The following is a 16641-nucleotide window of genomic DNA, read 5'->3' as shown; positions in this document are numbered from 1 at the left end:
ATTTTTTAGATAAATACTAAATTATAAGACAATAGTGTTGTGGTGGGCCGTGTAAAAATGCAGATGTATTATATAACAGCTGTGTAACTTAGGCCTAAAAGGTAGAGCTTTTTATATTTACATAAGCAATGTGCATAGATTGATGAGGAGGATAATATTCTGTCAATTGCAATATAAACTGGCTCAAATAAAGTACTGTAAAATTCATAAAAAATCAAAATTACCGTCAAAATAAACCTAATCTGACAATATTTACCGAGTGAGCCATCTTTCTACTTTTTACACATCTTTGTTGAACAGTGGGGCTCGTTCCTCTGATATCCGTTCCGTCCGAGTCGGAATATATTTTTTGTAACGCCATGTCCGCTTCCGGTTAATGAGGACACGTCACTCATTCGACTGAGGAAGAAGACTGTGCACAACTCGTCTTTGTTTTCTTCCTAAATCTATCCAAACTAAACGACAGAATCATGTCTAATTCGGTCATTTCTGTAGTGTCTCGGTTCCTGGAGGAGTACAGCAGCAGCACGCCTAACAAGCTGAAGGTGGTGGACTCTTATCTGCTCTACATCCTGCTGACTGGAGCGCTCCAGTTTCTTTACTGTCTGCTCGTCGGTACCTTTCCATTCAACAGCTTTCTGTCAGGCTTCATCTCATGTGTGGGCGCCTTTATCCTCGCAGGTAAGACACATTTATCCAGTTTGATGTGAGGCGTGTCTTCACAGTGTGAAGGTTTGTCGCCCTGAAAAAAAACGTGGGTAGATACAACAAGCTAACGTGAGCTAACGATGCTAACATCGCACAGCTTCAGATTTAATTAAAATGTAATAATACATTAGTTTTATATAGCGCTTTTCTAAGACCCTTTAATTGTACAAAAACAACCCACACTGAATGATCGTCATTTAGTAACAAAAATAATAAACACAGGACTGTAATTCTAACCTATCATTATAACGTACAGTAGTTTTACAAGGTCAGCAATAAAGCTTCACTTTGTGAAGACAAGCACATTTATTAATGTTATTTCATTAAAGGAAATAACACTGTGCTTTAAAATGAGGGTAAAAATACAAGAAGACAAAAAATAATACAATAATAATTATAATAATAATAGTGACTACGACAAAGATGTCATACTAATGAAACATCCAGCCAATGTACCGAAGACTCACATCAACAACGTAAAGTATGAAATACAACAGGAGGAAAACATACAACAAGAGAGATAAAACACACACACACACTCTTGTTGTGCTTGGAGAATAGAAAGGTTTGAAGTTTAGCTTTTAAAGTAGATAAAGTTGTGACACACTGCAGGTCAGCAGGTGTTTCGTTCTAGGTGTGTGTGTGTGTGTGTGTGTGTGTGTGTGTGTGTGTTTAATGAATCAGGAAGGAGAACAGAATTCTAAATGACTTTGTTCCCCTTTGGGACGGACTGAGACATCCTTCATACAGCGTCCCTTTTAGTTGTGAACACGTCTTTTAACAGTGACTCCGGTGAGATTTAGTAATGGTGTTGATGTGATGAAAATGTTTGTTTTTTTAATGGTGTTTGACTGCGTGATGAATAGCTAGGCTGTAAACTGTGGGGATAATATCTTTCCAAACGTTGTTGGTGTGGATGAAAATAAAGACTTCCAGTCTGTGATCTCATAAGAGACGCTGACACCACAGACAGATGGCTCGTCTTTGTTTCTCTTTAACAACTCATGTTTGATCTCATAACCAATGAATCCAAAATAGCTGCTAATTCGTTTATTCATCTCACGTCTGATCATTTATCCACCTGTTGTTTTCACGATGAGTCCAATCTCTTCTCAGGGAAAAGTTAGAATGTTTGAACTCTGACACCATTACAGACAATATCTCAGGTCTTCTTTGTCTTGTTGGGTTCTGTTCAGTTTAGCCCCACATCTATTTTGGACTAAACTCACTATAGGAATAAAAAACCTGAACATAACGGCTATGATCGGGGTTGAATGTGTTTAGAACAAATTAAAATGTCTTTTTTTTCTTCTCTCTCTTAGTGTGTCTTCGGATCCAGATCAACCCGCAGAACAAAGGAGAGTTCCTCTCCATCTCTCCAGAGAGAGCCTTCGCTGACTTTCTATTCGCGCACACTGTCCTCCATCTGGTCGTGATGAACTTCATCGGTTGAAGCGGGCGTGCATCTGACGCACGGCGTTCCCCTCTCAGAAGGTTTTTTGTTTTTTTTAATACATGCTTCTTACTACTCAAACATCCTTTCATTATATTTCTAAGCATTCTTTGACCTAACTTGTCCTTTCTGCAGGCTGTATGCCACTTAGCGGCATTTGGTGCCTTCTTATGTAAGCGAATTCTCCAATATAAAGCTACAGCTAGCACATTATGGACAACCTTGACTTGAGTACCCTGATCCATTAGGCCTGAACATTCCCCAGTACTTACAGAAAGGACACTTAGTGTGTTTTAAAAAGCAGACTCGTCAATAAGGATGAAGGAGTGGTTAACTGATCCGAAAGGCGCCGCTACACGGCGTGTTTCTGTTCTCACTCAGCACAGGGGGGCAGGAACATTCGTTTGTGTGTGAGACCAGCTGTAGTGCACCAGTGCCATCCTTATCAAGCTACGCTACATTTAGCGTTATCATGGCAGAGGGACCTGTATAACAACTAAGGGAAATTAAAGCCCAGTTTCCACACAGCAGTCCGGTACGGATCGGTACAGTTTGATTAAGCCTGATCCCGTTCGTGTTTCCACAGCCACTCGTGCCCTGTTTGGTAGGCGGAGTGTTTGCCGGATGCCGATAGCCGTTATGTAAATAGCATCACCATCATGATGATAGCAGCTAACCGCTAACTAATAAATTCATGCTGTGTGTTACAGTCAGTGGTTTAAACACGGCAGAGTTTTGTTTTGCTGATGTCACACAGGAAGTGACCAATCAGCTTTCGACCAATCAGCGGACTGCAGTGTTTAGCTCCACCTTTTCGGGTCGGCTCCACATTCTTGGCACCCCAACAGAAGGGGCACAAAAAGTGGGACGGTACGGATCGGTTATTTGGGAATCTCTCCTGGGATTAGTGTATGGAAACACCGCAGAATGTGCGCCATACCGAGATGAACCGCTGAAGTCAGCGGCAAGATACTCAACCAAGTGTGGATTGGCTGGGGTTGAATATGAACTTGTCACTTACAATGAACGATGGAGCGGCTTCAAACGTCATCTATCAGCGACTGTCTGACGTGTCTTCCTCCTCTCTGTGAGCACTAAGCCCTCAGCACTGCAGCTTCACATACCAGGAGGGAAAAAGACTCCGCTTTTTGGCTTTCAGTTTAAAAAGGAAATAAGACGTAGCTCGTGTTGAATACCAAACGTTTCCAATTACAGAGGGAGGGATGCTTACTTTATTCGTGTTTTTGAAAAAGCAGCAATCAATAACACATGTAATATTCTGAAGAGTGTTCACCTGATTTTATACACATAATATTGTGATTATCGTGAAATGCGGGACAAAATCCAAAATCCTGTATCCCTACTTGTCAAGGATGAATCATTTAAAGAAATGCTTTCTTACCATCAGTACATTAGAAATGAAGAAAATCTCTTCTAAAACACAAGTGTTTATGGTTGGATCTGTTAATGCATGACACAGGGACTCATGGGATGTGTTAAGTGGCTCTTTATCCAGATAAAGGCATCGCTGTAATGTTTGTGCTTATAAAACAAGAAACATACCCGTGTCCTTTGGGCACACTCAGCCACATTAACCGTTCTTGCCGGTTCATCTCGTCGTTCTCAGTGGAACAGCTCCAAATAGATAATGTGATAAGACAGACTTCCTTCCTCCTCTCAGGGGAGATCCACATCATACCCAGTATTGCTTTTGCTTTGCAGGAAAACATTGTTCTTGAATTTAAGGCTGGTGGGCGGATCATCCTCTTGTTTAAGTTTTGCCTGTAAACAACTCCAGTTTCTTCGATGTCAATAACCCACACACCCCTTCTGTTTTTTTTGTTTTCTTTCAGATAACAACAAGAGACTAAAATCTCCCTCCAAGACATGACGCCACATCAGCTGTTGTGCCACTCAGAGTCCCATCTCAGCAAAAATGCAGAATTCGATGCATTGTGACAAATATGATGCAGTACAGTTTTCTTACTGAGAACAGTTGATTTTTTTTTTTTTTTTTTTTGTTCCCTTTTTTTTTTTAAATTGTGAGGATTTGAAAAGCATTCCCTTTTGCACCGAGGACAAAAACAATAATAAAAAAAGAAGAAATGTGCCTGGTGTTTAATGAAGTGGTCCCTCAGTGAAAGACTCTTTAGTTTTCAACAGCCATGTTTTTAGTAAAGCTCTGTAAGTTAGTTATCAGCACATTGTCTGAGCTGTGTCTAAAGATGGCTGAGTGTGGTGGCTTACCATTTGAACACATTACATTCACATGTTGACAGAACATAAATATGATTTATTTGCATTTTCAAAATGAGTTGAAGAGGCCTCTCTGACGTTTATTTCTTACTTTTGAAATGAGATCTGAAACGTTTTGTGTGAAAAAAATACCCCAACCCCTGTAATCCACTGTCATTAGGTTGACGTATATATCCATGGTGAAATGACAGCTTCAAACATTGAGTTTTTTGCATCATTTTGTGGCAGATGCATCATCTGTCTTGAGTCTGTAACAGCAAAAAGTGAAAAAATCTTTCCCCAAGTTGACAGGAAAGAAAGAATTTGGTGCTGCAAAAAGAGCTCCATCTATTAAGAAAAGTGATTTTTAACTCCACAGATTGCATCATTTTTTAAAAGTCAGCAGAACCTAGCCTAAAGTCAATTTCTGAGCCAATAAGAATGAGTATGTGGGGTTCAATTTGAGCAGCAGGTCTTCTCGCCCATCATGCAAAAAGTGGGGAAATCGAGAACAGAACATTACACCCCAGAGCAAAGAGAGGCTGTTCTGCTATTACTTGTTCCTGGAACAACTGATAGAGTAAAACACGGTCCAGCCCGATTGCTTTAAACTGCACAGAGCCGAGGGGTGTGAATGTAAGGGGCCAGTTTGGACAGGATATGAAACCTTCTTGCATACAGAGATGGAAAGTGGACTAAATCACGTTGGCACTCCAGGCCTCGCCTTTAAAGGTCAGATATAAATCTCTTCCTACGCTGATTTAATAGCAGACAAAAAGTCCATCCACCTACCTCTACATATTAAACGAATAGCCTTAGCACCGGGGCTTAAGAGAAAAGAGAACTGAAGAACCAGATATATTTGACCCAAGACCATTTAAATAAAGAGTCTAAGATAGCAATATTAGGAGCTGATTATCTGGTCCTGATTACATGTTGGAATAGAAGCTACTTCCTGCTACTGAAAGGAGTATTCATAGTCAAGTCAACATGTCATCTTGTTACATAGTACATCTATATTACGTGTAATTATCACAATGATATTACATGTTAATGACATTTTAGGGTCGTTGTTGGTCAAAGAAAAGTCATGCTATGTGATGGTTTGATTCTAAATGTTAATGTTGTAGTCATGACCACAGTAACGGAGATAAAATAAACCCGAGACCACAGTGCTCGGAGACCGAAACAAGACCAAGACCATAAATATCAATGAAAAGCCACCGACTTGTGTTTAGGGGGCGTGTCACACATAGACCGTAACACCTGGAAGGTTGCAGCTGTAACTGGGGGATAGAAATCAAACTAGTTATATGGTACATGAACCACTGTATGAATTCTGGAGTCGGCCCAGTCTGAGACTGAGTTAAGGCCTGATAAAAATGCTTTCAATTTCAGGAAGTGACTGCGACCTTCAAAAAGTGGTCTTATTATTACTTTATTATCGTTGAATGGAATACGAATACATCTTTTTTAGGTGATAAGCAGCCCAGCAGCAGCCGAGCATCTTACCTCTTTTCTGAGTTTGCTCTGTACATGTTTCAGTTGTTTGGTTTTCTTTACTAACATGTGTCACCCTGGTTTCAGGGAAATGTATCACTTATTGAGAGAAGAATAATAAACTGCAAATGTAATCACATTAACATAGTTGAGTAAAACAAGCATCACTTAAAAGTAGTTCTAAAACAAGCTGATGTACAAATACGTCAGTGCATATATTGTAACAGCTGCTTTCTGCACTTGATGTACAAAACACAATATTGAGGGGGTTATGTTCATGAAACCTTCCTGATCTTATTCAATAACTGCGCCTTCCTGAAAATAAAACAATAACAAGTGATCATAGCCAGTGTCCTATTGAACAAAGAAGGCTGCTGTTGTTTCATTAACCACTAAGCAGTAGGCCTATGTGGTAACACCTAACAATAATGGTAACTTCTTCTGCTTCTCATTTTCTCATATTTTACTTGACAACAAAAACAGATTCTGATTTTGATTTTTTTTTTAAAAACACAGGCAGAGAAACTGATTCCCCCCCCCCCCTCCCCCCATATATTTATTTTAGAGACAGGAAAAGCGACCACCTCCTTACAGTGTGAGCAATTAGATACGTCAAACAGGGTTTCTCTTACTAAAGCTGCAAGGAAAAACAGGACACTAGACTCTATGCCATGGATGACAGAGCACAACTGGCTGGAAATAATCAGTGCTGTGAAAGTTAAGTTTCGATTCTTCCAAACCGTGAACAGTTACAGTCTCAATTCAGAGTCCTGCGTTCATGTTTCCAGGAAATGGATGACCATAAAAGGCTTTGAAGCCAGAGCAAAAAGCAAGCCGCTTTAGGGACATCCCTGACAGCCTTGACAGAGAGGCTTGGAATAATTGTTTGTTCATTCGGTGGCTGTGGGGGCCGCGTGTAGAGGCTTAATCCAACAAATGAAGACTGGACTCAATCCAAAGTTTTCAGGCACCCAAATCAAATCATTTTATTACAGCCTGCCAAATCATTTCTGCATTCATGGAGGGAATGAGGCACTTAGCATTTGGCTGCTTGGGAGATTAGGTTATTAAAAAGACAGCTAACACTTTGGCTATGTAATAGAAAACAGCAGATGTAACTAAAGACGACTCTGAACACTATAGAGGCCAAAACCTATGATAAAATAATAATTTAAGCTTTGGTTGATTGCAAGTATTTTATTTTTTTTATTGTTTTACAGAGAACACAAGGTTTCCTCTGTTATTTATGAAGCTGCAGCTGGAAGACAATTAGCATAGCATAGCATATAGAAACAATATCCTGTTCTGTTATTTAAATGTACAAAAACCTTACAGTGAAAATGGTTGGATTTTAATTTTTAAGAGGTTGTGTTACCATGTGAACATGATAAGTGCAGGGTTACTTTGAACTGCGCTAAATTGCTAGGCTACCTTTTATCCCTTTGCTGTCTTTGTGCTAAAACACAATGTTAAAAAAAAAACAGCTGTCATACATTACCAAGTGTATAAATTTGGGAGTGAAAAAACAGCAATTTACTTTCAGACATGCAGCTTCAGGAGTATTTGTATATGTAAAAGCACTAACAGCATGGAAGCCTTAAGAGGACACACATCCATACACGTGTTATTTAACTCTACCATGAACAAGAGTCAGTTTAGTTTGTTTACTCAACTTTATTATCTAGGGATGACGATGTGGTAAGGATTTATTTGGGCCATTTTCCCGAGGTCATGAGAAATTAATCATTAACATTGAAAACGTAGTGTTATCCCTAAATAGATAAATAACTCAAACTCTTGAGAAATAAATATGAATAATCAGTCATCACTGGAAAATTGATTACGTAAAAATGTATTGATGCATGCCAACTAAGGGCTTCCATATAAAGCAGTGTCTAAATATTTGAATAAATATTCAGTTTAGGTCAAAGAATATATCAAACATTAGCAAATGGGTGATTTTGTAGAAATACATTATGTGATTTATAAAAGTGTTCATGACCGTGACTGAAACTAGTAAAAATTAGGGTCACCTAAAGCCACAAAACAAAACCGTTATTCAGTATTTTACAACTATACCAATAGGATTTCAACTTGTTAGATTTTCACTGATAACATTACTTACTCAAAAAAATCCAACTGGCACCTAGATGGTTAAAATCTGAAAAATCTGAATCCAATTTATAGTCACATGACCAAGAGAAAAACTTTCATTGCGGAAACTGGAGTCCATTAACAGAAGGGAGTGGATTCACTTGGAATACCTCTAACAGATGGTGAAACATGTCGAAGCTCTACATACGTGCCCTGAGCCTGGCAATATGGATCCCAGGTAATCACTGAGCACATACTGATGTCATAGGATTACAAAAGTTATTCAGTAAGACTTTGATTTATGAAAAAAATGGGTTGTTCAGATGACGAATATGCATTGTGCACCCCTTACTTTGTAATGCTTTTGGCAAACACTCATGCTACAATGTAAGACTTTTCTCTTCTCGTTATTTATTTATTGATATGTTTTATGTATTAATTATTTGTAATAGAGAGACTTGAAAGGTTGTTAGAGCCGCCCTTTTGTCTGGAAGCCGCAGAGGGCTATTGTGTTAAAAAATAATCTTTTAAGCCTCTGTACTCTTTGCACCATTGGCTAGAGTTGGTTTGATGTTTATTTTTCTGTTCTCCAAAGGCCTGCTACATTTTTCTACCCTAAATCTGTTTCATAGAAGGATAATCCAATTTTGGAACAAGGGGTGCGAGCTGGGAAGTAGGGAGAGTGTTTTATAAGAAATGAAACTGAAACCATTACTGTTTTCAACCTGAAGTCATCCTCACCTTTCCTCAGCCATCCTGTGCGGGGCAACCACAGAGGGAGAGTATTCAGTCCTGGAGGGCCAATCTCTTGTCATACCGTGTCACTACGAGCCTCAGTATGAACATTATGTAAAATATTGGTGTCGGGGTACGACGAGGGAGTTCTGCACCATTTTAGCCCGAACGGATGACCTCCGTGCATCCAATCCAGCCAAGGAAGTGAGTATTTCTGACAACATGGCCCAACTGGTTTTCACTGTGACCATGAAAAACCTGCATAAAGGGGACACTGGCTGGTACATATGTGGTGTGGAGATAGGCAGTATATGGAGGGCTGACGTTGTCACTTTCTCCAACATCAGGGTCATTGATGGTGAGTGATTTGAAATCTTAAACCTTTGTTGATGCATTAAAGAAACCAACAAAATGTGCACATTTCATATGTTCGTTCATTTCCTGCAGGTATGTCTGTGGTGAACACCCAAGTGACTGGGGAAGAAGGGAGAAGTGTCACAGTTGAATGCCTCTACAGTGACAGATACAGGTATTGCATTTTTCCCACTTTTAGTCTAAAAATCCTTACAATGTTTTAGATACCACCAGTGCCATGCAAAATCCTCACTCGGAAAATCCAACATTTATAAAGTACGAGTGAACCCGAGAAAAATTGTTATTTGTTTGAAATCTTCAATTCAAGCCAAACTCTGATGGACAGTCAGTCTCCCCTGACTCCCCTGTGATTGTTTGCAGAGAAAGCAGAAAGAAGTGGTGTAGGAGTGGAGACTGGAGCCACTGTCTGCTGACAGATGCTGGAGAGAGCTACGAAGACGCTTCAGTGGCCATCAGTGATGACAGAACTAGGACTTACACTGTAACCCTAAAGAAGCTGCAGCTGAGAGATACTGGCTGGTACACGTGTTCTGCAGGAAAGCATAAGATGTCCGTTCAAGTGCTGGTAACACCTCGACCCAAAGACAGTAAGTTGATAACGATCCCTTCTAAATTGAAAATGTATTAGCATATTATCCTTTCTTAACCGTGTCTTCCACTGAATGGTAATTCAAAAAAAAAAAAAATGCATCAGCCATTCCTATTTGTCATCTTTTTTTTTCTCTTCTTGACTTTTTTGGCACTTGGGGGCAAAAAAACAACAACAAAAAAACAAGCAAACACAACACATTTTCACGCCTTATCTGTTTGGCTCAATTGCACAGAAGTCAAGTCTGTTTGCCAGGTTAGTGCGCTTCATTTGTGCTGGTGTGACAGCTGTCTGATGAACCCTAGTGCAGACAAAACAACTACAATGACGCCTTCAATGTTAGTCTCTGTCCGCTTTTTTTTTTAATCTAGTGCCGTTGGTTTTTCCTAAGAAAATAATCCAACATTGATCCAACCATAACTGCAGGAAGTATTGCATTATTTTTATTATCTAAGAATGGTCCAGGCGGCTTGGCTGACTATACAGTCACTTAAGTCTGTTTACCTTCTTGCATTGTTTTGGTCTCAAACATTCCCTGATACAATATAAACATCGTCAGCTACTGGTGTTGTGATCCGTCATTAGCCAACTGTGTTTATTGGTGGCTGTGGTAGAGAGTTTTTATCAGAACTCTAACAAAAAAATGTGAAACCATGAACTTAAAATAAAAAGCTCAAAGACTCATAGTGTGGTCTGCTACTCTGATCTATTTCAATAGATCGTCTATGCTCTGATAGCTTCACACTGCACCACTCACTCTTTATGTCCCCAGTCACGGGACGTATCCTTCACCTGCCAACTAATTAGAAGCGGTGTGGAAAGTAGTTTTATGGACGCATTTGTCCTGCACCCATTAAAGATCCTGTCTTTTGTATTAAAGGAGAGTAATGAGCATTTGCAACATGTAATGAGTGGCAATGGAAGCCATTGTTATTGCAGATAATACGTTTTACTCAATTCCTGCATAATATTTGTCCCTGCCTGCTTTAAAATTGTAAATATTTATAGACTACATTTAAAACTATTTAAAACAAATCATATTCAGTGAACATCTGTTACTCCCCGCCTGAGAGTGGTTGGGCAGCTCCCTCGCTCACCCTGTTGACCATCCACCACTGTCAAAGACACTAAATTACTCAATAGAGTTGTAAATAATGGCAAGAATTATGTTTTAAACTCCATGAGTTTGTCACCAAACACATCGCTTACTAATTACAATATCCTTTTAAAATGAGTTTGACCTTTGTGTGTGTGTGTGTGCATATGTATATATATATATATACACACACACACACACATACATATATATGATGACTAAGAACCAGACAGGAATTACTTCATCAGCAGATCACATGACTAAGCCACTGCAGCTGTTTCTCTTTGTCCATAAAACACAGCCACCTGTTGCAACAAAATATATATATACTGTATTTACTTTCTTTACAGGTTACTGTTACTGTCAAGGTGAAAAAATTATCAGCTGTCATACTGCTGTGTTTACGAATGTCAATCATATCTATGTAACAACTCTGAAAAATGTTATCATTTCTTCATACTTTCTCATTAATAAGCATCAGAAAAGACAAGGCCTGGTTTATAGCCATAGTGATATCCTTTCTTTAATTAGGTAAAGTGAAAGGAATTTACATCATGTAACAGTACTAAGCAGTAATACTAGCTTTTAGCTAATTCATAGTTCACACGGTGAATGCGTGCAATAGCTGTTTCTTAGCTTATATGTTATTGAATATATGTTTCTTTATCTTGAATTATGGCCAAATTTTTATTGTTCAATTCCCTTCAAGAGATGATCAAGGTCAAATGTTCAAATGATAATGATTCTTCAGAATTTATGCAACTTACTGTAATACAGAAATATGATATTAATAGCATAGCAGCATTCTTCCCAGCAAAAGCAACTTTCCCCTGTGTGAACATGGACAATATTGTCCTTCAGATAAAACTTGCTAAATAGAGAGAAGAGAGTTTGAAATTAATGAATGATTTCAGTCACAACCTTTGACGTTACATATCATTGTAGAGTTTATTGAAATACACTGATCATGCCGGTAGAGTGGTGGTCACTGCAAACACCCCATATATGGATGCTACAGTCCTCCAAGCAGGTGGCCCGGGTTCAAATTCTGACAAATCCCCCAAAATAAATAAAAAAGAACACTGATCACTGCAAAAACACTTGATTTTTGTATGTTGCTTACCTATATTTTCAAAGCTTGCATTGTCTGACAAACTCAGTGTTCACTGGTGTTTTATGCTTGGAAACTTTTTATTTATTTATTCATTTTTTTAAAGTCTTTTCAGGCAAGTGTGAAAAGGAGGACTTTCAGACTTGATTAAATGGTGACCTGACATGCCAATTCAAACTCCAGATTGCTATGCAGAACTAGTTAATCCAGGCATTGTAGGTGAAAAGAGGCCACATTTTGCCCTTTTGCCCACATCAGTCAGCTGTATTGAGAGGTAGCCAAGTGCAGCTTAGAGATCAATATGTGTTTGTGACGGATGGCAGGAGTTCTTTTAGCTCTCAAAGCTAGATGGTATTGATCATTACAAGGCACTTATCAAGAATATGGATGCCATGAACTCTGTGGGCGCTGCTGCAAACACTACTTTGCTTGTACTTGTAACATCTTTTTTCAGATGCGTGTTAAATGTCTTTTTCTTCTGCAGCGCTGTCTGTGACATCCACACCTGCGCCAAGTCAGTGTAATGCCTACATGCCAGCCAAACCCATCAGCAAGGATTCCACTCATAGGTAAGAGTGAAGCGCGATTTGGACAGCTGTTCAGATATAGAGAGCACGTTTTTTGGTTATAAAATGTTAATCTGCCCATCTAAAGCTTGGTAAGAATAGTGATTGTAAGCCCTTTATTAAAACAAAACTCCACTTAGGCCCTTAGTCCATATTTGAACCTGAATGTACACATAAGAGTTCCCAGAACCAGTTCTTTCACACACCCTTCATGCTTGATGGGAAGACTTTAAAGTGTGGAAAGACAAATCCTTTAATGCTTTCTATGAAAGGATCCTGTATGTATTCAATGTTACATTTTACATTCTATCCAAAATTGTCATTTCAGTTTCTCTATGTCATTCTCATGGTTGGCCTGATATTTACCATGTCAGCAGTTCACTTTACAGGAAAGTTTGTTTACTTGCAGTATTAACTGCCTGTAGGCCGTTATTGACTGTTGCAGGTGTTTAGGTTCAACTTCTGCTGTCTATTTTCACACTATGGGATTTTTCAATGGCGGAGGAACTCAAGCTCTGAAATAATAACGTACAGCTTCTATAATTGTTCATAAACCCCATGTTCTGCATGATGTCAGCCTTGTTTAAATAATCATAGCATTATTACTTTACAGGGGACTTAACATGAAAATTCCCTTTTAAAGTGTTTTTTTAACATTCATTTTTAACATTCATTTGGTAAACCTGAGTGTCCTATCACCTGAGTGTCCTATCACCCCCACATCATTTTAAAATGAATGCATTCAGTCATGTGTTTGTGATCTGCATAAGTCTTACAATACATGCAGCGAATATGCTCTGTTTAAATTTTTCTCAATTTGTGACTGGTAAGAAAATACCCTCCCCTGGTTTCTCCATCTATGGACTCTACCCGTAGCTTAGAGCAAGACTGTTGTGCAGGGCCGCCATTTTTATTCTCGCTTCAGAGGAGTGACATCTACTGGAAAAATTCAGAGACACTCATTGCATCTAAAGAGACACACACACACACACACACACACACACACACACACACACACACACACACACACACACACACACACACACACACACCAAAACAGAGCATTCTGAAAGAGCTGGTTTATATAGGGTCACAAACCTCCTATGGTGGCTGATTTACAGTATGTTATATTTTGACCAAAGCACAGCACAGATGTTTCATTTAGACCACAGGGGATTTGTTTGAAATGATGAAAAGGGATATAATATGTCCTCTTTAAGGTTACCTTGCTGTTGAAAGCTACACCAATGGCCACAGTTTCTTGTCTTTGTTGTTGTGATCTCTTGCTAGCTCTGATTTAGAGTTGATACTGAAAGTATGTCTGTCTTTACCATCTTCCCGACTGTGTTAATGTCAATACTGCAATTTTAGAATCACAACCAGCTTAATGAAGACTCAGTGAATAAACGCAGTAATAGACAAAGGGAACATTGAAACACATCTGTTTTGTCAAAGCCTGAAGATGCCATTATGTATAGTGCAAAGGTGCTGAAATATGTTTAGGGAACACAAGAGTACAATATTCGTCAAATCAATTTTTAATCTGTGTTAAGAGTAAGCCTTCCTGCATGTTAACATCTGACTTTTGCCCAAGCAAGCACAGCACAAACTAACACTTATACCAATCTCGGGTTGTGTGTGTTGCTTAGCGAGTTTAGCTTATCATGCTAACATGACCTGCTGCATGATGACAGGTAGGCTGTCTGTCATACTGAAAAGGAAGTCAGTGCTTTCCATAAAGCTGCAGGAGAGTTACAGCTTCTTTTGAAAAGTAGCAGCCAACGGATGTGCTGGATTTTGCACACACCAGCTTCCATTTTCAGTCATAAAACAAACACCCAACACCACAAATGACAATGAACTGACACAGAAGGTAAGAAACACTGAGACTAAATAGACATGGGGTAATTAGACATAATTGAGACTAATGAGATGGGTGAAGACAATCAGGATAATCAAGACAACACTGAGAACTAAAAAGTAAATAAAAAAACACTGAAGACACCGAGAAATAACAAAACAATACCCACTAGAACACAGAGAAATAAGAATTTAAGAAACAAAACACTAAGGACCAAACGAGAAAACATTAACACACAGGAAACAAAACAACACTCAGGTCCAAAAAAAGAAAAAGAAAAGGAAAGGAAAACTACAAAAAGACAACTCAAAACTCAGACATACAAAACTAAATCATGACACATAGTAAGTTTCTGTAACATTATTGTGATTGAAGGGTTTTTTTCTTTCTCTGAGAAAAATCAAGAGTGATTAGCCAACAATAAGAAATTGGTCTCTGACCCATTCTAACTGCATTTTGCCCAGAGTTTTGAGAATCTCAAGCTAAGTTTAGAGAGACTTTAAATAGAGCTGGATCAATAGGGAATTTTTGGAGCTGATAGTGATATTAGGAAAAGAAAAAAATCTGATACCGATAAGTTGGCTGTTAATATTTTGATCTATGATCTCAAACTCAAATGAAATATTATTTGAATGTTGTATGAATCTAGAAATATTGGTGCATATCTGCAATAAAAGAAGCCAATAAAATACTCACTTGATATGCTAATGTCTGCCTATCAGCTGGCCCAATTATCGGTCAGGCTCTATCTTTAACATTATTGTCCTTATGTATTACTGTCATGATGTCTCCATATTAAGCTTAGTCTAATGCAGATAAAGATCCAGCTGTCTATCTGTCTGTCATCATCTCACATGTCAGTATGTATGTGCAGTTGCAGTCAAAGTCTAAACCCTCTGTTCAGACCACGTCTGTCACTGTGTTACAGTCACCACTTGGAGTCTTGGCTGATGTGCTCTGCTATAGTCCTTCTCCTCGGAGTAGCCATATTTGGGAGGAAGTTGTGGAAAGTGCACAGTAAGGAAACCTCTCATCACTTTCAATATTAAATATTGAGTATTGTCAAATTACTATCAGTAACCTCCTTTAAAGGTTTGTGAAATATGCGTTATTATTCGTGGCTTACAGATCCTAAATATCAATTTATAGAGCAGGGATCTACCCGCGGACAAAGCAAGGACAACAAAGCAAAGTTAGATGTAAGTTCACAGTAAAACTGCTGTATTCCATTCAAAGTTTTATAAATCAGAGACTGTAATCAAGGATGGGACTTTATGCTTATCATGCTTTATGGTCTTGTGTCTCTCCTACAGAAATATCCACGGGATGTAAGTGACCAGCAGGAGAAAACAGTTGTTTTCCTAAACAGGGATGATAAGAGGGATGATGCCTTTCTGTACTGAGCTCCGTCAGTGCAGTGTTTGAGACTGAATGTCATGTATGTGGTAGTGTACTGCAAGTGACATAAAATATATCCATATATCCCTGTCTTTATATCCTGTGCTTTTTTTAAATATCAACACATAATTCCTGCTTTCATAACACAACTGGAACAGGCAGGAGATTGTAACAGAGAGCTGTTTCTTAAAAGTGGCCACACTTCAATTACAGGTGTCTCTCACTCTCTCTCTTTAAATATATGTTGAAGCGTTTTGACCTTCACTGCTGCCGTAGAGTTGCTGGCTCTGACCTTGTGCTGTTTGGTGCTGGCATAATGTTTGTCTTTCTCGAGCTCTTAACTGAAAGCATGTACACACTTTGGCCAGAAAATACAGAGACCGGGTTATACGTCGACTAACCCGGTCATAGAGCTGATTCAATTCAAAAAACGTTATTTGTCCCCGGGGGGATATGCAGAGGTACAAAGAGCAGTAAATGAACAGTAAATGAACAACAGTTAAAACAGGATATAAACTTTTTTGATGCTCTATTTTAATCTGATGTAAAGTAAATATAATTGCTCAGCTAATTTGATAAATATGATGTCCAAAGTTTAAAATATTAAAATATTGCAAAGGCTTTCTTTTGTCTTTGAGTGTGTGAGTGTTTGGGGGAAATAAACAGATGAAGTCAGTATAGCTGTTCGTCTACCTTGTGTAATGAAATGTAGTTATTGTATCTAATGACTAACGTCATGCATGCCACGGACTAGCCTGGGTTTAATAATATATATATATAGGGTCTGTGAGATGTCGTCATTGAGCACCAGCATGAAACCAAAATAAACTTCTGTTTGGCATTGCCTTTGTTATTCTGAGGCCTCCGCTCTCCTCCACCTTCACCTCCCAAATGGAACTCACCATAATTAAGTGATATTA

General features: G+C 38.7%; 2 protein-coding genes across 3 annotated transcripts; both read left to right on the top strand.

Annotated features, from left to right (window-relative positions):
* Positions 1 to 336: 336 nt before the first annotated feature.
* Positions 337 to 6236, top strand: dad1 (defender against cell death 1). Its single transcript, XM_079349453.1, has 3 exons — positions 337 to 681; positions 2031 to 2202; positions 4015 to 6236. Exons 1-2 carry the CDS (start codon positions 471 to 473, stop codon positions 2159 to 2161), a joined length of 342 nt encoding a protein of 113 aa, XP_079205579.1. The 5' UTR covers positions 337 to 470; the 3' UTR covers positions 2162 to 2202; positions 4015 to 6236.
* Positions 6237 to 8101: 1865 nt separating this feature from the next.
* Positions 8102 to 16342, top strand: pigr (polymeric immunoglobulin receptor). Of its 2 annotated transcripts, none has more exons than XM_079348599.1 (8): positions 8102 to 8228; positions 8742 to 9083; positions 9173 to 9254; positions 9461 to 9687; positions 12381 to 12465; positions 15252 to 15340; positions 15473 to 15522; positions 15637 to 16342. In XM_079348599.1, the coding sequence occupies exons 1-8, from the start codon at positions 8180 to 8182 to the stop codon at positions 15724 to 15726; spliced, it is 1014 nt and encodes a 337-aa protein (XP_079204725.1). In that variant the 5' UTR covers positions 8102 to 8179; the 3' UTR covers positions 15727 to 16342. The 2 variants fall into 2 exon arrangements, with proteins under 2 accessions (XP_079204725.1, XP_079204724.1); XM_079348598.1 differs by having other exon boundaries at positions 8103 to 8228; positions 15452 to 15522.
* Positions 16343 to 16641: the final 299 nt, after the last annotated feature.

This window comes from Symphodus melops, assembly GCF_947650265.1.
Source record: "Symphodus melops genome assembly, chromosome: 7".
Lineage (NCBI taxonomy): Eukaryota > Metazoa > Chordata > Actinopteri > Labriformes > Labridae > Symphodus > Symphodus melops.
The sequence above is the reverse complement of the archived record's forward strand: the minus strand, read 5'-3'. Positions and strand labels throughout refer to the sequence as shown.